Source organism: Numenius arquata, chromosome 8, assembly GCF_964106895.1.
Source record: "Numenius arquata chromosome 8, bNumArq3.hap1.1, whole genome shotgun sequence".
Taxonomy (NCBI): Eukaryota; Metazoa; Chordata; class Aves; order Charadriiformes; family Scolopacidae; genus Numenius; species Numenius arquata.
This window is the reverse complement of record NC_133583.1, coordinates 33,649,022-33,674,617: the sequence shown is the minus strand read 5'-3', so window position 1 is coordinate 33,674,617 and position 25,596 is coordinate 33,649,022. Positions and strand designations below refer to the sequence as shown.

At 41.7% G+C, this 25,596-nt stretch overlaps 1 protein-coding gene across 1 annotated transcript; it reads right to left on the bottom strand.

Annotated features, from left to right (window-relative positions):
* Positions 1–1,348: 1,348 nt before the first annotated feature.
* Positions 1,349–23,809, bottom strand: NTMT2 (N-terminal Xaa-Pro-Lys N-methyltransferase 2). Its single transcript, XM_074151861.1, has 4 exons — positions 23,566–23,809; positions 15,994–16,169; positions 9,620–9,869; positions 1,349–7,004 (listed from the first exon to the last, which is right to left on the bottom strand). Exons 1-4 carry the CDS (start codon positions 23,807–23,809, stop codon positions 6,730–6,732), a joined length of 945 nt encoding a protein of 314 aa, XP_074007962.1. The 3' UTR covers positions 1,349–6,729.
* Positions 23,810–25,596: the final 1,787 nt, after the last annotated feature.

The following is a 25,596-nucleotide window of genomic DNA, read 5'->3' as shown; positions in this document are numbered from 1 at the left end:
TACAAGCAACTTAATTCAAAGAGCGTAGTGCAGATCTGAGTGGGTTTTACAAGTGAGACATGCCAGTTGTCACCCAAGAGATCCTGCCATGGAGTACTGGGATAGAGCCAGGTTGAGCAGGTGACATCCAGTGCTGATCCAGCAACAGTTGGCCTGGCAAACGGTGTCTGACCATTTCTTTGTGTGGCTGGGGATTCACATTACATAGCAGCCCCTGTTCCACTGCAGCAGAAGCCTTGTGAAAAGCAGGCAAGCCACACATAAGGACCACAGGTCACCTTGGCTAATACAAACTGCATATATACTACATGTACGTGTATACATCTGTAGAACTGTTAACTGTGTGTGTATACACACAGAGAAATCTTCCAAACAACGATTTTGAAGCTAGATTTGTGATTTTTGACTTTCTGGAGTTGATGATGCTGTATGTTTGTTATTCTGTTATTGGAGGAGTGTGGGAGGGTTTCCACACTGGAGTATGGTCCCAGCAGCAGTGACAGCAGGAAACTCCCAGCAGCATCAGGCTGCACGTGCACACAGAGGGCTGCTCAGAAAGTGTTGTGTACCACTTTGTAGAGGCTTGACAGCACTTGTGGCATGTGTGCCACTGTTTGGGAATCCCTGCTACAGGTTTGGAAGAGACAGCCTCTGAATCAGGATTTTACATTCATAGGGCACTGTCAGAGGTTAGGGAGAGGGGAACAATCAGACATAATGTACCCACAAATCAGCTCAAGTCACTCTAAAGTGGTACAGTTAAACGGAGCTTTCAGAAGGACTACGCTACTGCTTCAATCTGTAATACTTCTATCCAGAATGGGATGAATGCACGGGCCTGCCATGACTGTCTCCTGTATGGGCCAGTTTTTCTCCACTGACTGCAAAGAGAGCCTAGACAATTATCTTAGATGAGATATCTATATTTAGGTGTCTCAAATCAAGTGAGATTATTAGTACCTAAGATGCCCACATCTCCCCGAGTTGTTTTCAAAGACATGGTGATGCTAAACTTTGACTGAATTGGCCAAACGCTTTCAAGATCCCTCTAGATGCCTACCTCCGCTCACAGGCACTTAAATGCATTCAGACTTGGTCTCCTAGATAATTCTGGAAATGTAGTTTTGTGTGAAGCTGAGGCTTCTACAAGCCAAATCTTCAGAGACTTACAGGCATCCAAAGACACCAAGAGGTATATGCTAAGCTACAGTGCACTTACAGGTCTTTTGCATCTTCAAATGCCTCTGAAAACTTTAGTCTCAGAGCCTGAAAATACCACAACAGTTTGAAATGCCTGCAAATTCAACATTTTTGGAAGAGAGATACAGGGAAGAGAGACTTTCCAAGAATTTTCTGTCTTTATTTTTGCTGCAGACATACACCAGGTTGTTCTTCCAATGCTTTGAGAGGAAAAGAAGTTGTTTATGTTCATGAGCACAATGTTCAGCCTGAGCCCTCTCTTTGCATGACGTATCAGTTTGGCCTAATAAGCAGGCTAACCACAACCATGCTGTTTCAATCTGCTCCAAGCATAATCAGAGTAAGTTTATGTCTGCCTGCAAAACATTCTGTAGTTCTTGTAGTGGCCTGATTTGTGGAGGTGTTGATCACTCACAGCTACCACTTAGGTAAAGCTGTAATGCGGCCCAGATCACCCTTCTGTGCCTCAGTTTCCTGAACCCAAACGCAATGATAACACATGCTTCAAGGTCTAGGGATGTATAGTGTCATAAAAATATTGTTATTTATGGTGATGATGAGAACGTGAGCTTTGTTTGGTACAAAGGTCTGGAAGTGCCTACTTGACATCAATTGAAAGAGACAGGTATTAACCTGCATGTTTGAAATACAGCGTGTTGTTATTGCTCTCAGATAAACAGAATTACCTCCTCTTAAAATCAAAGGTAATCTGTTTTACTTCAGTGAGATGTGGTGATGTCCACAGAGAACAAATCATTTTTGGCAAGTGGAGGAGGGATTTTCTTGGCAAGTTGGAAGAAGCATCAAAGGAAGAGAAGAGGGATGGGATGCAACACAACTGGTTTTAATCACACATAACAGTCCAGTTCCTCTGGACAGGCCTATGGTCTGATATGCCATTGTAAACGCTCTGGGGAGCCTGGATTAAGAGAATGGAAAAAACAACTGGATGGCATAAAGGTACTCAAGGCACTCAGTGGAATAACTGGCAAAGCTTTTGTCAGTTGGTATGACACAGTGACATATTGCTCCCATTAAGGTAGTGCCCCAGTACCCTGACTTTGATTTTTAATGGGAGTTTGGTTATCAAAGTACATGCCTTTTCCTGGTTTTGAGAGTCACAGCTCCTCAGATCACACTGCACTTCTGTTTGACATTAACAATGAAGATGCTGGACTGGTTGTAACAAGGATGCACTTTCATTCCCACTGCACAACCACCAGGGAGAGGGTAGACTCTCTGAAATACCAAGCCAGTTCAGCTCTGAGCTGGTCTGAATTGCTCTGGAGGTGCCAGCTTCTTCTTCTTGCCTGTCAAAGAGCCTAAGGTGGCTGCTGCCTAGACCAGGCCCACTGCAAGCTGCCCGAATGGATGGGATACGTCTGGAGAGCTTGGGCAAATACTTCTTGACAGGACTGTTCCTCTTGAAATGACTGTTTCCTCTGGAAATTGCTGATTTGTTTCACTAAATTTGGGGGCAGGGAATGTACTGTATTCTGTAGGAAACTAATGTTTCACTTCACTTATTACAGTATGATATAATGTATTATATTATTATCTCACATAACATGTTAGTTTAGACTAAATTATATAAACATCCAAACAAGAAAGTCAAACTAAAAATATTTTATATGGTCATTTCACTATTTCTGAAAAAAAATATTTTAGAACATCCGTTCAATGGTATGTTTCAAAATGATGGCTCTCTCTTCCAATTAGGAATAAAAGGACATTTGTCATGCGTAAGTTGCCTTCAGAACACGAATAGTTTGACCTTTGATGATTGGTGGAGCTGCACAGTTGGGATTGCTGTTCAGACTGCTGTAATAATTGCTTCCTTACATTTTGTTTGGGTTACAGTAGCTTTTTGGGGCTACTGCCAGGGCTTGAGGATCTCTTTCGCAAGGAACCACACATTCATATAATAAAGATAATACTTGGCCTCCAGTCACACAGAATAGAACCACTGGACCTGATTTGGGGAAACCAAGCATTACCAAGAGCTTTGCTGGTGACATGGCAGAAGTGGGCTTTACTGCACTTCGGCTAAGCGTTTACATGAGTAGTGGTTGCCCAGGAGAAACATCTGATTGACGGACTAATTGGGAATTTCAGTAATTACCTGCCATTGATGAATGAGGGCTTGCACTTGAAGGACCCTAAATGTTCCGTGAACCTTGCCTCAGCCAGGGTCTTGGTCTTGGATTAAATTTCTGGTAATGTCGGGTTTGGGAACAAGTCTTAAATGAGCACCAAACAAACGGGATTCAAACTCCCACTGCAATCTGATGAGCTAAAGACTTCTTTAAATGCATGGTTTAAATAACCTGAAAGTTGAGGCAGAGCATCTGAGTTGATTAACCAGTCTTTGAACACCAAAGAGCAACTGATACACAGATTTCTAAGCAAGATCTTCTGTTTTAAATTTGTGATTCATTACTATTACTACATACTATGGCAAAGTCCAGAGAGCCCTGAACTTTTAAGCCAAGGATGGCCCTTACCCAAATTCATGAACACGTAAGGGTGGCCTACACTGGTTGACCCAGAGTTCTTGAATTAAAATATACCTTGGAAAAGGAGGAAACCAAAATATTATTCAGTCTGCAGAAATCTCATGCATTTAAGCCCTTGGAGGGCTTGTGTTTCTTTACTCTTGTGGTTCATTATGTCACCAGAAAAGCTTTAATATTTTACTGTGGAAGCAACACAGCCATGAAACATTAATTTCCAGGAATGTGGGAACCATGAAATATGGGGTTTCCTATTAAATTAAGATTTTACTTGACTCTGTTCTCACATAGTTAAGGGACCAATTTTCATTATATGTTTATGTATATGTATTCTGGAGATTCGAATAGGAAAGATGTACAAAACATGGGAAGAATATTTTTACTTTGAAAAATGTATTTCACTGATAACAATACCAGTCATTTATATTCTGCCTTTCATCCTAAACTACATTATGTTCTATATCCATCTTGGAACCACATCTTTCATTACTGAACTGCACCTACTCTGGTGTGTAAGTGAACAGCTGATATATTCTGCCCTGTGAGATGTGGCAGCTGTTTAGATTTGTATTAAATTGTCTACTTCCCTATTTCTACAATGCCGTTCTCTCACCATTGTAGGGACCAACACCATTCAGATATGCCTGGCAGAGACATGATTGTACTAGGATCTCCAGTGGTCCCCAAGTATTCTGCACCATGGCAGATGTCTCTGGCTGGATGAAAAAAATGGCAAAGGACAAATTAATTTGTAATTCATATAAAGGCCTTTTAAATATTCTCCTGTTATTGCTAACCAGTGTTACTAACTATAGGGCAGATGCCTCTTTTCTGTAAAACAAGTGACTGGGTTTCCTTCAGATATCTGCAGATACTCCCATGCACGCAAAGACCACATCAGCTTTTAGCAGCCTCGGCAGAATGAAAGCATTGTAGTGGCTTAAAGGGGGGACAGTTCTGTAGGGGATTAGTTCTGGCGACAATTCCAGAATGTAAGTGTTCACCTAGGGTTTTTAATTATGTTACATACTAAATTTATTTCCATTACCAGTTGATTACAATGGAAGAATTAGCCAAAAAATTCCAGAAGCATCTGTGTCATGGGAACCATAGGTTTCTAGGTTATATGACACACCAGAATATTCACCAAATCACCAGGGTTGTTTTCCTTAATGCTACAATTAGCAATGGCATATTAAGAGAACAATTACTGAATAAGACTTGACAGCAGGAAGCCCTCTGCCATAAATTGGAAATTCTCAACATATGCAACCATATTGCTAGAGAAGTTGGGTTATGCAATTAAAATCAAAACTGGAGATTTGTTATCAAAGGATGGCACAGCGTACTAAAATCCAGCTGAGAGGTTCCCTGATCTTGTTATCTTCAGGCCTCTATGTGAGTTAATCCAACACAGATGACAGTATTTGACACAGACAATTGTGCCTACAGTCATGTGGAGGACGTTTTATAGAACCTCTTTCCATCAGAACATGGAGGTTTGTCATAATGCAACTCTTTGAAAGGTCTGACAAGTTTTGCTAGAAGTGCATTTCAGGGGAATAAAACACGATAAAAATTCTGACAGAGTCAGAACAGTCCATTCTAATGTTACCATTAATTTCTAAAATTTTGAACAAGCCATATTTATTTTTCTTTTTACTGCATTTAATAATATTTTAAATGCAAATTATTTTAAAAGTCCAATTCAAAAGAAACATTTGATTTTTTCTGAATGAAAAATTTTAATCAACTTGGAAAACTCTGTGGTTGTGTGGTTTTCCCTCATAAAGAATTTCAAAATTCTCCCTTCCTGTCCTCATTCAGAAGGAAGCAGAATTTCAAATTCTGAATTTTTTTGCAAAATGAACTTCTGTCCTCCCGCAGCACTTTCTGTGCCTATATGAAGAATACAGGAAGATTAATGTGTCATTTCTGTGAGCCTTAAGGAGATGGTATGTGTGTTAGTATTTTCAAATCCAGGCTTATACAGCTGCTGTTTGAATATAAATCATAGATGCTTTTGGGTTCCACTAACACCCTCTGCAGTTTAGTACAGTTGTTAATTAATACAATACTGTATTAGTTCTTCTTACAGTCTTACTATTAACACCCCATGAAATCCCATTAGCTCTGCATATGGTGCCAGACTTGTTCTGAATGTGGGAAAGAAAGAAATTTACAGTGGTATGAATAATAAAGAGAAGCTTTCAAGTGGTTTCCACTGTGAACATTTTGAAAAAATATTCTCCAGAATGTAATTTGTGGGGCAATCTTTTCACAAAATTTCAATGCAAACATGCATATATTTGTCATCTGAGTTTTCCCCTGGAGTGTGAAAATCCTTATGCACCACTATTGTTTGACAGAAACATCAGGAAGACAGACAGAGTAGTTCCTAAAAATATCAAATTAACCAGGTTGTCTTACTGTCCAAACTGACACAAATGGAAAAAAAAAATATAGCTGATGCCAACAGATGGCTAAAACCTTCCTTACATTTTTGGTTTAAATAGTTTAAAGTACAGATAGTGATGACACTCAAACTTTGGGTTAGGTTTTCCACAAGTTATTTGAATTCCCTGCTTCAGTGATCTGAGAGATCCTTCTTGAATTCCAAAAAGATTTAAGCGCCATAGTAAAAAACAGGCTTATTTGTTAACACCTCATACAGAACACCCTAGAATGCATTAGCCACTACAGAAACTTCAGACCTAATTATTTTCTATTAGTTGAGTTTTGTCCAGTATCGACTCCTTAATGAAAGAGAGATCTGACAAGGAGCTGGTAGAAAGACTTTTTAAAATGGAGAGAACGATGAAGCAGGCAGGATTCAGAAGCAGACTATTTCCTGGAGAAGCTGGCTCAATCATAATTCTCTCCTGATCCTTTAGGAGTTGCTGCCCTAAACTTGCAGTCATAGCAGTGCATGGTTAGGAGGATTCTAGTAGATGATTTTCTCCTTCCCAGTCCTGCGGTTCATCCATAGTCCAATCTCTGCAGGCTCACTATGCAATCAGGAATGGCCAGGGCCTTTCTGCATGGCCAACATCCAGACAGGGACACACTGCTCAGGGAATCCCTCCTGCCTCTCCTCTTGTAGGATCGTGAGTCCACTCATTTCAATGAGGCTGTGGAGGATGTTCAGGTCTCGAATCACACTACTATCCAGACAATCCAGGATACAGCCCTCCCTGGCTACATTGTCCTTGAGAATGATAACACCATTATCCTTCAAGCCATTCTGGCACCGGATGAGAAACTCCAGGAGATCTTTATCTGTCAGATATCCTACAGATGAAAAGACGGAAAATAGATCACTATTAACCATTCAAACAGACTCCCCCTGTACACATCAGAATGGTGCCTTGATCCAAGTCTCTACACCCTATTCATTGCAGGAAAAGTTCTAGTCCTAACAGATTGAATCATGAAACCTTGCGCAAATCAACGAGATCAGCAGTTACAAACTCAAATCAATATTTAGGATACATATTAGTAGTAGGAACAGATGTGGACAGAAGTCAATGGGAATAGTGGAGAAAATACTGGGTGCTGAAGGGTTCTTTAATCTGGTGGTTAAAGTCATAATAAGAATCAGTGGCAGGAAGCTGGAGCCAAACAAATTCATATTGGAAATAAGTGACAACTGTTTTAACAGTGTAAGTAATTACCCATTTGAAACTACCAACAGAAGTGGTGTTCACCACCTCTTGAAGTCCTCAAACCAAGCACGGTTGAATTTCTCAAGATACATTTTAATTGAACACAAACTACTGGCTCAGTACAAGGGTAAAGGAATGAATGTAACAGCTTGTGATCTACAGTAGGTCAAACTAGATACTTTAACAGTCCCTTCTGAATTTTAATGCTACAAATCTCTATAACTTTGTGTAACATAATGTACCCATCAAAGGAGTTCTGGATCAATGATGCAGTGAGGAATGCAAAACCTTTCAAACTGCCAAATAAACTCTTTATATTACCCCATACTGTTGTGATTTCTGCATATACCATATATATTTAAAAATACTATTTTTTCCAATATGTTACTGAGATTGTGTTTTTTATCCTTCCTTCTCAAAGATCAGTACTTCTGTTATGGTGAGATCAGTAGTGCAGGGCTCAGAGAAGAGCAAAATGAGAAGCCTCACACGTGAAACATGTAAAATGAATGAACAAGGACAGGTGGTCAGAAACTGAATGAAAAACTTGAAAAAACAATAATCATTTGCATTTTCTAGTCAAAATATTTAGTTTTCTTGATGGAAGATTTAAACTTTTATAAAGGGAAGTTGTTATTTCAAAACCCACATTTTGACATACAGTGTCAGGTTTCTTTAACCACCCCGCCCCCAAGAAGAAAAAACTCCCTAAGCCTAAAGCTGAATACCTTTCAAGTTGAAGGAAAACGGTAATTTCTACGTGAGATGTAAATTTGCTTTTTTATTTTTTCATAAAATAACAGCCTGGGCTCATATGCACACATAAGAGAAATCAAGATTGCATCGGCAAGATTCATTGAAGCTTCTGAACACCTAATTTGGAACTATATGGTCTCTTAACTCAGGTTTTAGCTTAGTTTCCTAAGAAAATGAGATCTTCATGGTGTTGCCCTCTATCAGGTAGTCCTGCCCTTGCTCCACCAGAAAAGCATTGAGCTTGTGGCATATTTCAGCCAAATTCAAGAAGTTTGATCAGTACTTAAGATTGCAACATATTTCATTGAAATTGATGGAGGAAAGAGATTCAGATCTGTGTCTATGCTAAAGAAAAGGCATATGCTCCCTTTGCTAGCAGCCACATAGCTGATCAGCACAGCCTCAGAGAAGCCTTCGCTCATTCAGTCTCATGTGGACTCGGATTTTTTCAAAAGATGAGGCAGGAGCTACATTTACCACAATGACTGATTATTCAAGAAAAGCAAAAATACAAAGGAAAATTATACTCTTCTGAAGCAATTTGCTTCTACAGCTATAAAGACCTATTCTAAGCAGCTCAGTTTCATTAGTTTTTAAGACTACGTGTAGAGGACAAATAAGTGTTCCTGAATAAAACCATCTCTACCTTTATCTTTCCTTTTGCCTAGCAAGAAACTGTTTCTGGGGTTTTGGAGAGAAGGAGTTGTTCAGGCCTCTTCTTGTGCTTTAAAATAATGACTTCTGCCAGTTGAAACTGCACCACGGACACTTAGGTTCACAGATTAGGAGAAAACCTTCTTTCTGGAAGGACAGTTAGGCACTGCAGCAGGTTTTCTAGAAAAAATTAAGAATTTTTTTTTTTTTGGTGAAGAACATAGCCCACATTATCTGATCACCAGTCTGCTGCTCTTAACGCTGCAGGGCACTCAGTGGGGTGGCTGCAGGAGAAGAAGCTGATATTTCTTATACGAGGGGGTACTGTGGGACATAGCTAAGGGAACCTGTTTGATAAGCACCAGTGCATGTGTAAGACATGATCTGCTTTATAGGTACAGGTGATTTCACTATGGCTTTTTTTCAGATTGTTTCCTGAAATACCCCCAAATCTCAGTAATCATCAGATTCAGATATCCCTGCTCACAGGTGAGGCCAACCACATGTACCTGTCTGCAGCACTGTCAACTAAGGAGGATCCCTGCTCAAGAAAACCCATATATAAGGCCTACTCCTCAGCTGCACATTAGCATGCAGGCTACTGCCCAAGAACATGTAACTTCCTCCAGTACGCGACCTGAAAAAAAACAACTTGATTTGTACCCAGTGTGCATGTGGCTGAGAAGAACTCTTAGAAGTTTCTTGTGAGATTTTAGGAAGCAGTCCCAAAGTTTTGAGAACTTTCTGAAAACCTATGTTTTTAACATAAACTTTAGCACAGGCTGTATGATTCTCTGAGATGCTGGGCTGGATGAATCATGCTGAACTAACCTGAAACCCACTGAATCCAGATGACATCATATCTTCGTGGGGCTGGAGTGAATTCCTGGAGGCTTTTGCAATAATACATCTCTACTCTGTCCTCATTGCCCTGCAGGTAGTTCGGGACCTCAGCCAGGAAATTCTCCATCATATCCACCAGTTCCACGCTCTTGAAAACTGGTAATAGGACATGCTTGCTGATCCGACCTATCCCAGAGCCACAGTCCAAGGCGCGGTTGGTGCCAGCTTTCCCCACCCCCTGTGGGATACAAGAAAATAAGTTGAAATTTGAAAAATACCACCTGAAAGATCACAGCAACTGTGTCACCCGCTATAGCCTTTAGTCCACCAAGCCTAGTGTCTTGTCTCCTTACTTGTGCAGGGCTGTTGCAAGATTAACAAGAATCTAGGACAGTATCAATACAGCTTTGGGTACCTATGTGTGAGCTGAACTGGGCTGCTGTGTTCCCAGGTTGCTCTTGATGGGACTTCCTCATTGCAGCCCTGCATTTATTCCATACAGTAAGTTTTTGCTTGATATAAGAAGAGACATTATCTTTCACAAGCTCCTAGCTTTCTCAGAAGATCCACTGGTCTTTGTAAAGTCCTTGCAACTTCACCTGTCAAATATTCATACCTTGCAGCCAACTACGTGGCTAGATAAGCCTAATTCTGAGCCCTGTAAGGGCCTAACAAAAAAGTAAGTGTATACCAATACTGCATGCAAAACGTAACTTCTGCAGCACGGAACTCCCGAGGCGACCATGGACATCTCTGCAGACACACAGCATCCTTGGGATCAGAGTGCAGTTTTCAAAACAAGCTGTGTTTCAGAAAAGATCTTGGAGTTGTGGGTAACTTACAACAACTGGAAGAGTTCGGACTGGAGTATATACAGAATTTCTTTTTTAGGCACAGAGACAAGAAAGATGATTGAGTAGATTTTGTTTAACTGGTCGTTTTTTTCTTCATAAATATCATCTCTGGACAGAGATCAGACATGAAAAAATGTGGAACAAAGGCTATGTCCATAAGAAAATAATGACTCACTGTAAAAGGAGCTTTATAATGAAAGCTGTATTTCACCCCTAAAGCTTCCATTCTAGCTATAAAAAGGCTCTTAAGAGCCTACTGCTGTTCTGTAAAACAGAAATTTTAAGTCTGTACATGCACTGACTGTGGGATTGGAGCTCGCCTGGCCAAAGTTATCTGTTAAACAAACATATTAAAAGCAAATGTAAACACCTTTTCCCTGTCCCTGGAACTGAGTGTTGAAGCGAAAGCTATGGGCCAAAGTCCCTGCTGCAACTTCACTGCTCTTAAAGGAAATAAACCCAGGAAGAGTCTTGCTCTTCCTGCTTATTGGGAGACCACCTCTGTAATGACCAAGCATAAATCACGTAACTCACCGCTTTTTTTGGCCTTGCTTCAGTGGGTAATTCAGTGGGTAATAGATTATTAAGGTCAAAGGACAGTACTGTCAATGACATGACTATGAATAGCCTGGCTGAGCATCTGGTTACACAGAGTAACTGTAGAAAGAGCACAAGGACCTCAAAGGCTCTCACCAGTCTCCAGGGCTGCTGGTCCCAGTTTGTATACCTAGGAAGATTAATCTCCTGATGTGTGCAGGAGTCCACAGGCCTTCAACCCTATTGGACTCTGGAGACTACCTGTTTGTAGTTAGCCAGAAAATGTGAGACATTTCTCATTCACAGGCTGCCACTTAGGAGCGTGTGGCTTTTACTGAGGACCAGACTAAGCTGTAACAAGGAGTTCATGAAAGGAGAAAGAACTGTGTCTTGGATCTTTACAAGTTGGATTTCCATATTGTTTGCTGGCAGATACAAACAGGCCTACCGTGATGTGATTAAGTAAAAATCTTTGAGAAAGCTGGTGAGAAAATCAGGATGATTTATCAAAGCAACTAATGGAATTCAACAGAAAGTCATATAACTTCTTTGACATTTGTGTTTCAAAGAACGTATAGTCATAGAATCACAGAATCATAGAATGGTTTGAGTTGGAAGGGACCTTAAAGATGATTGATTTCCAACCCTCCTGCCATGGGCAGGGACACCTCCCACCAGGTTGCTCAAAGCCCCATCCAGCCTGGCCTTGAACACCTCCAGGGATGGGGCATCCCCAACTTCTCTGGGCAACCTGTTCCAGTGTCTCACCACCCTCACAGTAATGAATTTCTTCCTGATATCTAATCTAAATCTCCCCTCTTCAGTTTAAAACCGTTACCCCTTGTCCTATCACTACACTCCCTGATAAAGAGTCCCTCCCCACCTCTCCTGTAGACCCCCTTTAGGTATTGGAGGGCTGCTATAAGGTTTCCCCGGAGCCTTCTCTTCTCCAGACTGAACAACCCCAACTCTCTCAGCCTTTCCTCATAGGAGAGGTGCTCCAGGCCGCTGATCATCTTTGTGGCGCTCCACGGGACTCGTTCCAACAGGTCCATGTCCTTCCTGTGCTGAGGACTCCAAAGCTGAACACAGTATTCCAGGTGGGGTCTCATGAGAGCGGAGAAGAGGGGCAGAATCACCTCCCTCGACCTGCTGGCCACACTTCTTTACAGTCACAGTACTTCACTTGAAACAGGGAGTTCATCTCCCACGATGTGTCACAGCAAGGACCTCTGATGACACATCTCCATTTGCTATCGACAAGAAGGAAAGGAAACAATCATGGGAGACAAAGCTTGATCCCACATTTCACTGAAAAGGAGCAAGAGTATCAGGCAGTCAGCTGAGAAGCCCTGTGAAGCACCACGGCTCCATTTGTAATGAAAATGTTGACATAATTCCATGTTCAGCTAATATATTTTCAGTTTGGAAGTGCTCAGAGCTTTGACAGGGTATTAACATTTTCTTTGGAAGGCAATCATTTTCCCAAAAGCCTAATTGAGTTGAAAATCAGACTCTTTAAAAAAATAGTATAAGTGAAAATTTTAAGCCAGAACAGGCTTCAGAATTTGACTGCTCCTCTGATTACCTGCTTCCCACTACTCAGAATCACTATCATTTAGGACACATACACACAGAGAAATTCTTCTGTAAAGCTGAATAGGGCACTCACAAATTTCTTTAGGGATAAAAGAACTGTGGAATATGTTCCTGATTCTACTTCAGGTCTTGGAAGGACAGGAAGGCAGTGTAGATATGTAGGATAAAAAAGAAACCAGAGTTCAAGAAATAGAAAAAAATCACAGTGGTTTTATTTCTAAATTAAAAACAAACCACAAAAATCTTTTCAGCAATGTCTCTTCCATCTCCCTGATCAAACAGGAGAAAACTCACTTTTGAGAAGCTTTTCATTCTGCAAGTAACCAATCAGGCAGGTGAACTGAGGGCAAGAAAGGGAAAAAGGGTTTAGGGCAGAAAGGGAGCTATAAAGTTAATATAATCTCTGTCTCTATTATTTCACACACCTATAGCTCACAACTGTTTCTGAATTAATGGTTTCTTTGTTTTCTTTATTTCCTTTTTTTACACATCACCTCCGGATTAGGCACTTGAAAACACAGTGTCTATGTGGACATCAAAGCTTTAACTGGCGTTAATACATTGCCATAAATATGCAGTGTTATAGCTCTGCTGATAACCCTTCAAGTACGACTGTGCCTAAGACAGACTGTAGCTTGTCTGTACAGCACTGTTGGCTCAAGTAATGTTGCTCTTGGTTTGAGTTCTGCCCACACACACATAAAACCTCTTAACTTGAGCACAGTGGCACTTTTAACTCAGTTTGACTCGCCTGGGAAGGAGACAGGCTAAAATACAAGTGAAGTTCTTAGTCCTTTCTGTAATTCCTTCCATGTGCCCAGGCAAGATAAATTCTCCAACGGTAAAGAAATCTGTAGCTCAGTTTACAGCGGTGCTAAGAATCATGCTAAGAAATGCCATACATGAAGGTATGCAACATCAGTCATGTAAGGGAAATGTCACTGTGTGGCATTTCCACACCAGCCAAACTAACTCAGGAGGGGTAATTTGAGTGGAACTGGGCAACTGTTTTTTAAGGAGCACTAGTTTTTGCCAGAAAATAAAGTTTTGGAAGAATAAAACTCTGTGAAATTGATATTTCAAATCTAGAGAATAGTTATAGCCAAAAAACATGGGAAAGAATGTTGAAAATGTCAAGATACTTCTTTTTCACAACTTTCAAGGAAAAAAAAATAACTTGTCAACTTTTCATTTCTAAACAGCATTTTTCATTCTGGAACTGACTTGAACTCTTGAAAACAAAGGGAAAAGTTTTTCAGAGGGTAAAACGATAAAGAAATTAAGTGGATATGTTCAGTTGATCTGAAACTAATTTTCCTATTTTCTGATTTTGTTAAACTTTTCTTTAAAAATGAAATTATAGTTTATATTAGGGTGAAGCAAATTGCTTTTTTCTATCTTGATCACCTTATTGGAAAAAAAAAATTACTCATAGAGCCATAAACTTGGGAAGCCATAACAATTAGCTTTACAATAAAGGCACTACTACAGAAAGCCAGTAAATATCTGTATCTGGTTGAGTAGGATTCAAATTGCAGTAGTAAGAAAGGAAAATAAACCATAAGTAACATAACAAATTGACTGTATCTCAACAGAGGACAGGCTTTAATAAACTAAATCAGAATTAGCAAAACGTGGAGATTCCTTTCTGTTCCCCTTCTCCCCCCACCCTGTTTGATCTTGGCCATTCAGAGTATCCTTTCTATCCCTGGCTAATAATAGGAGTAGGAACACTGCTCTGGAGTATTTATATCTGTCATCACACCTGATGCATTGGGTATGATTTCTCTTTGGCATGTGAAACTCTGCTACAGACTGTACTTCTTTCCTTTTCGGGTCTTGGAGACGAGAAAGTGTAACTGTGTGATATAAAAAAGTTCAGGAAACTGAATCTATGATGTCTAGGAAGCGTGAAATCTTTCCCTGAGTACACGCTTATGCACCACTTGAATTCTACAAATGTCCTTAAAACAAGATTTGAGTAAAATTTACAGAATATGCCTTGAGCTGGCTCTAGACTTGTAAGTTGCATTTAATTTTTTCTGAAAATGCCATTCTACCATCAGGTTCAGCTGCCTTGCTGAACTTTCTCTGTATTTTCTTACTTTGTGTTTGTAGAAAGCCTGATATAGAGAGGCTTTGAAATCTTGTGAAGCTTTTTTGCATTAGCATTAATACAAATGATGGTTAATAAAAAAAAAATACAGCTGTTCACTTGTGTTTTGCCGTCTCACTGCCCCAAAAGCCTCCCTCTGTCAGGTACAGCAAGCTTTGCCATCAGTTGCCCTTCACTGCTGTAAGGATTTCTGTCTGTTGTTAAGCCACACTCATTTTCCACTCCAATCCATTTAAACTGCCCTTTTTTATACACAACATCTAATTAACCTATTGAGCTTTTTTTCCACAGTAGATCATTAAGACCATAAAAAGGTCAGCTGACTATTCCAAATTTGTACATTTGAGCAGAAAATGAAAGATCTCTGGCAGCATTATATAGAACTAGTCATTTTGTGAGAAGAATAACTTAAGAAATTTGTTTTCCTCTAGTTTTGTGGGCTCTTTAGCATCTAATACTGTTGTTGAGCTAATTTAGTGGGCTTTTCCACTGGGAAAAGGGAAGGGCAGTCAGAAAAACATCAGGCCACACTTTTAAAGATCTGCAGATTCCCACAGACACATTTAGGCATCAACACGATTTTCTGAAACCTAAGTGCCAAAGTGATATTGCTACTGTAGGTGCTTTTAAAACCCCACTTGGCATCTCTTTGCCTCTCAGGTCAAAGCAGACCTTTGAAGATGTTCACAGACCTTTAGAAATCTGCCTGCAAAGGTCCTCAGTGACACTTGAATGTTCAAGAAGATATTTTCCTAATGGGTAGCTTATTCTACATACTCCTAATGTTTGGGGGAAGGAGGATGAGGGCTGGGTTTTGTTGCAGCATTCTCAGAAATATCCATAAATAAGCAAAACAGAAACTTGGCATTTAGTCTGAGCTGCTTTCCCAAATGGACTGCAGGAATTTGCACACACAAATCTCCCACTGAAGCCAGCAAGGATTTTATCATGAAAGGTCCCAGACCTGCGCTGAGAATTAATCTCCCACCCAAACACAGCTACAAGAATTCCTTGCACAATCCTCTTTGCAGCTTTGGAGTGTAATAAAAAGGATGCAAAACAGGTAAATAATGACATAAGGCCAGGCAAAATGTGTATTCGTGATGATGCATGACCTGGCAGAATACATTACTAGACCTAATGACAGTCAGTTATGACATGTGGTGGCATTTAAAATATATGTGACTGGGCACAGTGCACGTCATTTATGACACACCACCACTCTTTCTTGCAGAAGATGGGATTAAATGACTCACCCCAACAAACTTCCTGAGAAACTCCCTGGAGGATTCAATGTCTGTATTGGAGAGCTCAATGTAGTCTCCCATCATGCCCTCTTCTGTGGCTGGCACCTCCCGGTAGAAGTGTTTGGCCCTGGCGTAGAACTGCATCTCCCCATTGATAACTTGACTTGTCAAAGCGTAAAGTTTCACTGCAAGCAGATAAATCACTATTTTATTGTTAATGATAGATATTCCTGGTTTAGTTTATTGCTCTGGAGGAGTGATGGCCAAGATCTATAAACTTAAGCTGAGCCTTCAAATCACCAAACCTCTGTTTCTTAAAGCAAAGATGGAAGAAAAGGTGTTGGATTTAATCCTGCAAGACCTTAAAGTGACACAGCCCCCTTGGGCAAACTCAGTGCCTCCCAGGCTCGGACATCGTTTTTGTCATCACACTATGTTTTCACATCAGTAAAATTAATTTCAAGTTTGAAGTGAACATGCATGCCAAAGAGAACAAGGGGTTTGATTTGCTCCCAGAAAACCTATGGGAGGCATTTATTGCTATGCAGGGTCATAATTTCTGCTATCACAAACCTATCTGTTCTGCAGATTTCCATATATGCTTTCTAGCCATTGACAGCTGCATGGAGTGTGCACCAAGAAGAGAGTGGATGAATGAGGCGCTTGCTCTGGTTTATTTTTAGAGATACTGTACAGTCCGTGGCACTGCAAGTAAGCTGAACCACAGAGCAGATGGTAGTCTCAGGTCTAAATGAGTATACAGGGGAGGGAGACAATTTAGAAGAAACAGGCCTAAACTGTCATCTGTCACAGATCAAGGAGCAAGATAATCAGTGGGTGATATACTGGAAAGTTCCTGGGTGCCAGCGGCTTGGATGTTTCTTTTCCTTGCTTTGCTATTTTGCTGGTAATATACAGCAATCATAAGTTTGAAGGTGTTTTATTAATACTTGTGAGCTTTGCTGTGTAAAGGGCTATTTTCCTCTATTCTTTAAAAAACTGAGGTCTATCTTCTGCATCCTGGGTTTTTCTATACTCGATGTGCATCAGCATATCAAAAGTAGTTAGGTTTTGCAGCTCCAAAGTTTGGATTGAGGCAGGCCATAAACAGTTTGCTTGGAAACCAGAACCTCTTACTATCTCATGCACACATGCAGGTGTCCAGGCACTTTTGTGTGTGTATGACATGCAGCTATTCCCAGACAGACCTTCCAAGGAAAACACAACTACAAGCCCATCTATGATAGCTAAGCAATGAGGAGGGACGGAGTCACACTGGGAATAAATCTTTGCGAGCACCACCTTGCAGTGCGAGACCGGCTCTGCTGCAGATTCCCAGCGTGCTCAAGGAACTGGAAACGAGCAGGCAGCAAACATCTTTTGGGTTAACAACAATGGAAAGGGAGAGCTCCCTGCCAGCTGCGTACACAGAAGGACCAGGGAGCAGTGCTTTGTCTTTGCATCTTTAAACATCCACGGGAGCACTGCCGCTCGCTCTAGGAAGGGTATGAACAGGCCATGCCTTGCTTATACCGGCTGGGGAACAGGCCCTCCACACAGAGGATGAGAGCTAGGCCAGAGGCCCTGAATATAAGCCTGGAATGTATTTATTGAGGGCAAGCAAGCTCAGCAGGGAATGATAAGTGTGTGCCTGCCCATCCTCAGCAGGAGAATGACATTTTGGAGGCAAATGAGGGGGGGACAAAGGAAGTAGGATGAGGAATAATTACCACCAAGGACCACTCGGAATAGAATAGTGCTATTGGGTTACACATAAGCAGCATGCCCGGCATATCCTTCATCCAACAAAAGCAGCATTACCAGCCCCTCTTGTCATCACCTGCTTAAGTCAACTGCCGAACGGATACTATTAAAGCTTTAATCCATTACACATTTATGTTATGCCTGAGAAATTTATACCACAAGAAGCACTGAGCCCAGCAAGGGTCAAACCTGGGAGTTTTACACACTCCACTGATTATATTCACATACTCGGAAGAAAACATTTAGCTGAAGAAATTAATACAAAGGGGGCAGCAGCCAATCCCCAGCATAACTTGGCCAGGGTGGCTTCCAGAGCTTGGGAAAAAGACTCCATCAGTGGCTGTGATTCTTCCAGTAAACAATCTCCATCCTTCCCCAGGAGTGGCACCATCTTGTTTATTCTGTGTCTCTTTTTTCTCCATTTCAGATGCCAGCCTGTCTGGTGAACAGAACTGAATCCCTGCATGTTGGCTTTGCAAGATCTTCCATGTAAGAGTCCAGTGATGATTTCTAGGGCTTGTTTAATGGACCTATCAAGGGACAGTGATTTATCCCATTCTGCTAGACTGACAAGACATTTACAGGCTGTCTGCACACTAGGGCAGGGTGCTGCGGGCAGCTGGCAGCATGAACAACAAATATTCAGAGTCCTTCTACTCAAAACATGAGCCTGACCCGAGGCAACATATGGGGATGATATGCTGTTCAGGATATCAGATCTGTAGCGTGTGCTCTCAGATTTCTCACTCAGAACCAGACCAGTATCAGGCTTGCAGAATGCCTGCCGGGACTTGCATGCATACAACAGCTGACTGGTCTCCTCCTTGGCCAGCTAGGGCCCCAGAGCCCTGCCTTACGTGTTGGCATCTGAAACCAGCTCTGGTCTCAGCATCCATAGGATTTTCTCTACCCATCAAACTCTGCAAAGATCTTTTCATGCAAGTCCCCCACCTGAGGGCATGCAAGGATACGGGCTGAAGTACAGGGTGGCACTGTACCCAAAGTCTTCTCCTGCCGACCCACAGAGCCTCACTCATGCAGTGTGCGATCTATGCAGATGATTTCCAACCTCTTGCTCCCTCAGTATTAATCCTCCCTCTCATATATTTGCAGCACTGCCAACTCTCCCAGTGCACAACCCAATTTTCCTGACACAGCCAATCAGCCCCAATTCTGATCTGCCGCGCAGCTGTGCCTGGCATGCAGGCTCCAGCAGCAGGACCAGAGGGAGAGGCAGGTTTGCCAGCTTGCACGAATTTACCCCAAAAGAGAAGCGTGAGGAGGTACCTATGTCCTTGGAGGCAGTTAGTATTGCAGCTCTGCTCCAGCATGCCTCCGCCTCATCATAGGACTTGTCTAGCCAGAGGCATCTCCCTTTCCATGACCCATGTGGGACTATCATCTTGTGCATCAGGAAATGAAATACTTGTTAGAGATACACAGCCTGATTTCAATGAACTTTGTAAAGTAGGGCATAGGCAGGACAGGATGATGGAGGCTGCAAGTCTCTCAGAGACTGGGGACGGGGGGAGCAGCTGTCTTTCATAGACAAGGTTTTCAGTGTTAAGGCAGGTGACTTGTAAGGTTTAAGGTTAGAAATGTGTTTCTAGTAAAGAAGAAACTTTTTTCATGGCACACTTGGTCTCTCAGCTGAATTTGCTGGCAAGTCCCCCAAGTGGAGATGGCTAAAAAAACCCGTTGCAAAAGCAGGCTGAGGGCAGGAACTGGCTCCCTAAAGGTCACTCCACAGTCATGAGATGTTAATAATTTTCAGTCACTGCAAACACAGTCTGGATGCAGAGTGGTGATCAACAGCTGAATGCTAACCCCTGGACTAGACAGAGAGTATCTACCTAAGCCCTTTTGCCCTGCAAAGTCCAAAATATTATCTCTAATATTTTCTTATGGATCAGTTCAAAATTTTTTTCCCTAGTGCATCAGATCTAAAACTCTAGATAAATAGACCACTTAATATGTACAACAGAAAGCAATCCCAACCTGCAGTAGACTGTCTTACAGTTCTTGGTTGCAGGGTTTACTCAGCTAAATTTCCCTGGCAGAAGTAAATGTTGCAAATAATTTTTTTGAAGTTTTTATTTGTGAACATTATTTTGTGGCTGCAACTGCTTTCTGCAAGATATTGAACTAATTCCAGTTTGGCCGAGTATTCCCTTTTAAATGCAACATCTGCTTTGTGCATCAGTTGAAAAATAGTTATCTGGGTGCAGGGTAGAATTCACCTCTCCACTGTGGTCCAAGAACCATTTAAATTCTGTTTTATAGAAGATGAACATCAGCCCACCCCCATAGCAAATTTTACTTACAGACACATGCCTCACACATGGGAATATTTGTCTCTATGGACCGATCATCTTAAGTTTTCCACTGCAGATCTCACTCCACTGGCACCAAGTCCCACAGCCCATGTAAACACACGCATAATTTCCAGCATGTGAGTAGCTCCATTAAAGTCCACTGGGCTTAAGGGCATTCACACACATTTAAGTACATTGTTGGATCAGGGCCTAAAGTTACTCATGTCTTTTATTTATAAATGTTACCCTGGTCTGTAAAAGTGACATGTTTCTCTTAACAGGCTGTGATACCAGATATGCTCAGCTCCTAAGTAAACATGCCTAAAAGTGTTCCACCACTGAACCTAGCAATGGAGTGGGGAGAGCATGGAGTTAGCATAGCTTGAAGCAAGCTTTCTACCTTGCTGACCTTGCTGACCCTGGGCAGCACTCCAAGTTTCAATGTGAGGCTTGACTTCAGTGTTATTATTCATGTATAGGGTTAAGCACATGCTTAACTACCCTGCTAGGTCACAGTCTTAGTGTTGCTTTAGTCGTTTAATACTGCTTACACAGAGATATCTGAATCTAGTCTCGAAGCTTGAGAAGTTCAGTTCATTTCTGTTCAGTTGCACTCTGAACTGAACTGGAAAATGTCACTCTGCAGAGATGTTCAGACACGCCACATTCTGTGCTCTCCATCACAGAAAGCACTGGATCACAGGATGATCCAGGTTGGAAGGGACCTAAGGAGGTCTCTAGTCCAAACTTCTGCTCAAAGCAGGAATAGACATGAGGTCAGATGAGGTTCATCAGGACTTTATTCAGCTCAGTTTTGAAAGCCTCTAGTGATGGAGAATTGTAGACCTCCCCGGGTAACCTGTTGCAATGCTTGACTGTCCTCAAGGGGAAAGAGTTTTTCATTATAGTCAGTCTGAACTTTTGTTTCCATTTACAGCCACTGTCTCCTGTCCTCCTGCCTCACATCACTGTGCAGAGCTCAGCTCCATCTTCTTGTAGGTACTGGCAGGCTGATACTTGGTCTCCCTGAAGCTGTCTCTTCTGGATGAACATGTCCCATTCCCTTAGTCTATAGGGTATGTGCTGCAGTTCCCTCACCACCTTGGAGGTCATCCAACTCATTCCATGTCATTTCCTGCACCGGGAGTTCAAGACTCCATGCATATGGTCTAATGACTGTTGCATAAAAGGTGATAATCACTCCCCTCGATCAACTAGCTATGCTTTTGTTAATACAGCCCGGGATACTGCTGGCCTTTGCTGACAGGACACACTGCTGGTTCATGTTCAGTTGCTGTGTATCAAAGCCCTATCAGCAGGGCTGCTCCCGAGCCAGCTACTGCCCAGCCCATGTTGCTGTTGCCAAAGGTTCTTCTTTTCTAGGTGCAGGACTTGGCATTTGCCTTTGAATTTCAGTGAATTTGAATTTCACTAGGTTCCCACTGTCTCTTTCCTCCGGCCTATTTAGGTGCCTCTGGATGGCAGTCCTGACCTAGAAATTGTGGACAAGTCCTGCCAGCTGGCTGCAATTTGCAAATGTGATGAGCAAGTAGTCCTTCACCTCCTCCAGGTTATTGATAAAGCTGTTAAACAGGACAGATCCCAGGACAGACCCTTGTGGTACCTCTACTGACCTCAAGATTTGACCACGACTTTATGAGCCCAATCACTTTTAACCCATCTGATTGCCCTCCAGTGCAGACCATGACATCCTAGCACGCTGTGAAGTTTCTTGGACATGTATTCACAGCTCATGAGCTACCCCACAGTACCTGTCCTTATGTACACTTTTACTGCATGACAATAACCATGGAGTAACAGCCATACTGCATGTTCACATGAAAGCTGGACTCACAGTACCTTTTCCACGGAGTCAAATTAATTTGGATACGCTGGCAATTAGCTGTAAAATTCTTTAGTGACGTTTTAATGATTCAGGGCATGAAAAACCTAGCAGAGGGGTTCTATAGTCTGATAGGAACAATTTATGAAGCTTGTTGGCTGGGAATGAAAATTCAAATAAAATTCAGACAAAAAATATAGTTTTACAAGAGTGAACCAATTAGGCCTGGAAACAGCTTAATGATGGACTGATGGATTCTAAGTCATTTGCAGACCTTAAACCAAGATATTTTTGTCTTCATAAATATATACTGTGACCCAGTCATGTTACAAGCATGATGCAGAAACTTTGATGTGAAATTCTAAGTTAGATGTTCATCATGGTACCCTCTAGCCTTAAAATAATCTATTAGCACTTACACTAATAGTTACGTTGTAGGAAATCCTGCTCAGTTTCTAATATGTTTATTTTCAAAACAAATGAAAGAATAACATTTTCATAGACTTCTTCAGATTACAGGGACCCATAATTGACTTTCCTTCCTTTCCATCTTTCCTTCCTTTCCATCGTTCACAGCTAGGGATAGGGATATTCACTAGGGATAGTAATATTTATCTTTCATGTTTCATTTTAAATAGCTGCAGATATTGCTGTATGTTAAAAGCCACTAAGATAACATGGAAATGCTTTTTCTCTTTTCAGGACTCATGAATTCTACTATCTTGAGCAGAGTTCTCACTGGGGTCTGTATAGTTTCACACAATCAGGTAAAATAATCTACTCCTCTAAATGGATCTTTCAATTAGGAAGAAGCTCTCAAGAATTCACTATGGAGAGCACATCCTTTCCATCTTACAGTCCTATAATTCTAACATTGAGTGGAGGCTGAATAATTCTCCTTAAAAACTGACATGCTAATGTAATACAAACTCAAGTCAAATCTACCTTTTAGCTAGAGCGGCCTGGGGAAATTTTCATTCTTATTCAGAGTCAAATTTCCATAAGAAATGAATATTCATTTTCTGTATCTTAAAAAAAGTGCCTTGGCTTCCTCTACCAGAGGCTTTTGCTGAAATTTACCTATAAACAAACATTTTAGATGCATTTTCCTCCCAGTTAACAAACAGTAGGCTAGACAGCCTGCTGCAGAGATCTGGATTACAGGGCCTCTTTAAAAAAAAAATTTATAAATCATTACCTTTCAAGCACTTGTCCAAAACAATACATATGACAAGGCTAAGGACACACCGAATGACAACAAAACAGGTATCAGGCAACAGAAAGTAAGGCCTGTCAGCTCTACTAGTTTTGCATTTGTCCTTCCAAGTTCCCACCAGGTCAATTCATGTTTTACTTAAACTGTGACAAAAAAAGGTACCATCAGTTCCAAACCAAAATTCTTTCACTCTTGTGGTGTCTCCCTTGACCCCCTCTAACAATCTGTGAAGTATCTAGGTAAAACAACAGGGTACTGAGTTAGAGGGAGCTGAGTGAGAGAGTACGAAAAGGTTTAGCTAGCACTATATTCTCTATAGCCGGGCTTCTCAAAACTACTACTTCTTGTCATTAATGTGTCTGCATTCTACCATCTAACATGATACATCTCTCCAGAGCACAGTCACACATGCACACAAACGCTCCTCCCCACCAGTTACTCACCCAGGGGAAGCTTTTCCAGCAGATAAAGGTAACTCTGAAAGAAGTCATTTCGGATTGCCCTATGCAAGATGAAGGACATACTGTGCCGGCAGAGTTCCTCGTCTGTCTTGTGCCAGCGCGACTTAAAAGCCAAATGTGCTGCTTTATACGCCATGATAAAGAAGTATTTTGCAAGGGCGGACAGTTTCCGTGGCTGATGCTCTCTGGAGGATCTGTCCTTCCGAAGAGGCAGCGACAGCGTCATTTAAATTGTGGCAACGTGCTGTCATTCTATATTGGGGTGTGTGTCTAGAGCAGTGCAGGGGGTGGAGGCGGGCAAGAGGGGAGTGAGAAATGCTGGCTGTTGGCACTGGCTCAGAGTAATCTCTGGAGTGTTGCCCTCTGAAACGAGCAGGTGCTGGAAAGTGATAAAAAACTCAACCAAGAAATTGCTTAGCCAGGATAAAAGTGTATCTACTCAAAAAAACAGTGGCTTTAATTCAATTACACATTTCCTAATCTATTTAGCCTTCACTTCAAAGGAAGTCAGATATAATCCAGGATCTCCCATCTCCCTCTTTTATATCTCACAAGGCAATTTTGTTTCTCTGTCTCCCTTGCTTTTTCAGTCCAGGGCACCCAAGAGGAAAGCCAGAAGGCAGAACATGGCCATGCCTCTACACAAACTGTGTGTCCTAATAAACTCCATGCCTTGCCACTGTGTATGGCAGAGCAGGGCACTCTCTGTGCGCTACATTCTGCCTGGGCTTATTTAATCTGTTTTAATGGTACAGACCATCTCATCAGCAGAGGCTAGCTGTCTGGGAACACAGGAATGGTAAAGCCAGGGAAGAGGAAGAGCTTTTTTGCGTTAGCTAACAAAATACACAGAAGATCAAAAGGAGATACCCTGCCCATTAACAAACAGATACATTAGCTGGAGAAGAGAAGGAGGTTCAGGCCACTACAGCGGGCAAAATTCTATAAGGGGAGTAGGGTGAGAAGCTGAAGTGTTTCTAGGATGGAAAATGCCAAGCTGCTGAAGGGGGCTGTACATCATAAGTATGTCCCATCCCAGAGAAGGACCAGGCCCTCAAGGGACAAGGAGACACAGGTACTGCTTCAAAATCTTGTTTGCCCCTTGGTATTTCAGGCACCCGACAGTACAGCTTCAAGCCTCCTGAGTTGCAAAGATTCCTGGCAAAGGGATGGGGGCTCTGTACTGACTGCATGGACCTCCACACATTGTGCTCATGAGGCTTTCCTATTTTGAAGCTGTTTATTCCAGCTGTCTGCAGTGTAGGCACACTATAACACAGCAACAAGCGATCAGAAAGTTGGATGCTTTCAACACAAAAGGGCTGCCATATGTCCTGAGCAGTACTGCAATTCCCAACAAATATCTGATCAAGCTTCTGAGAACAGAACAAAGATGACCTATTCTCCACCAAGGAAAATAACGAGTAATTTGACTGCACCAGTGCATTCTTTAAAGGGAATCTCTGTCTACATTGCATGATGCTAAATAGAATTAGCAATGCATCAATTAAAACATATTTTCCAACAGGACTTGCTTCCTTGGAACAATCTCTGTATCTCTGCTTTGATATTACTTATTAAAATTATTTGGGTATTATCCCTGGTATTACCACCTTTTTTGTTTCCCCAGCTACCATCCTGTACTATTCATTCTCACCTAACTTCATTGGCATGCTGCTCCCCGAGTTGTTCCACTTTACATGATCATGCAAACGTTTTGGTGAACAGGTCAGTGAATAAGATAATTCAGAAAAATATACTTATTTTTCTTTCAAGTTGGATCAGTTCTCCAATCCAGCCCACAGCTGACACAAAGGAATTTGTGATGTGCTACAACATGGGGGCTGGAACAGCCACCTGGGATTGCAGTGTGGAGGAGGTAGCTATACAGCCACAATACACAACAGCCTTACCTCTTCCCTGTACCCTGTCAGAGAGGTGTGCTGCAGGTGGTTCAATGACAGCCAAAGGTAATCTAAGTACTAGAAGATACATCTCTACACTCACACCTCT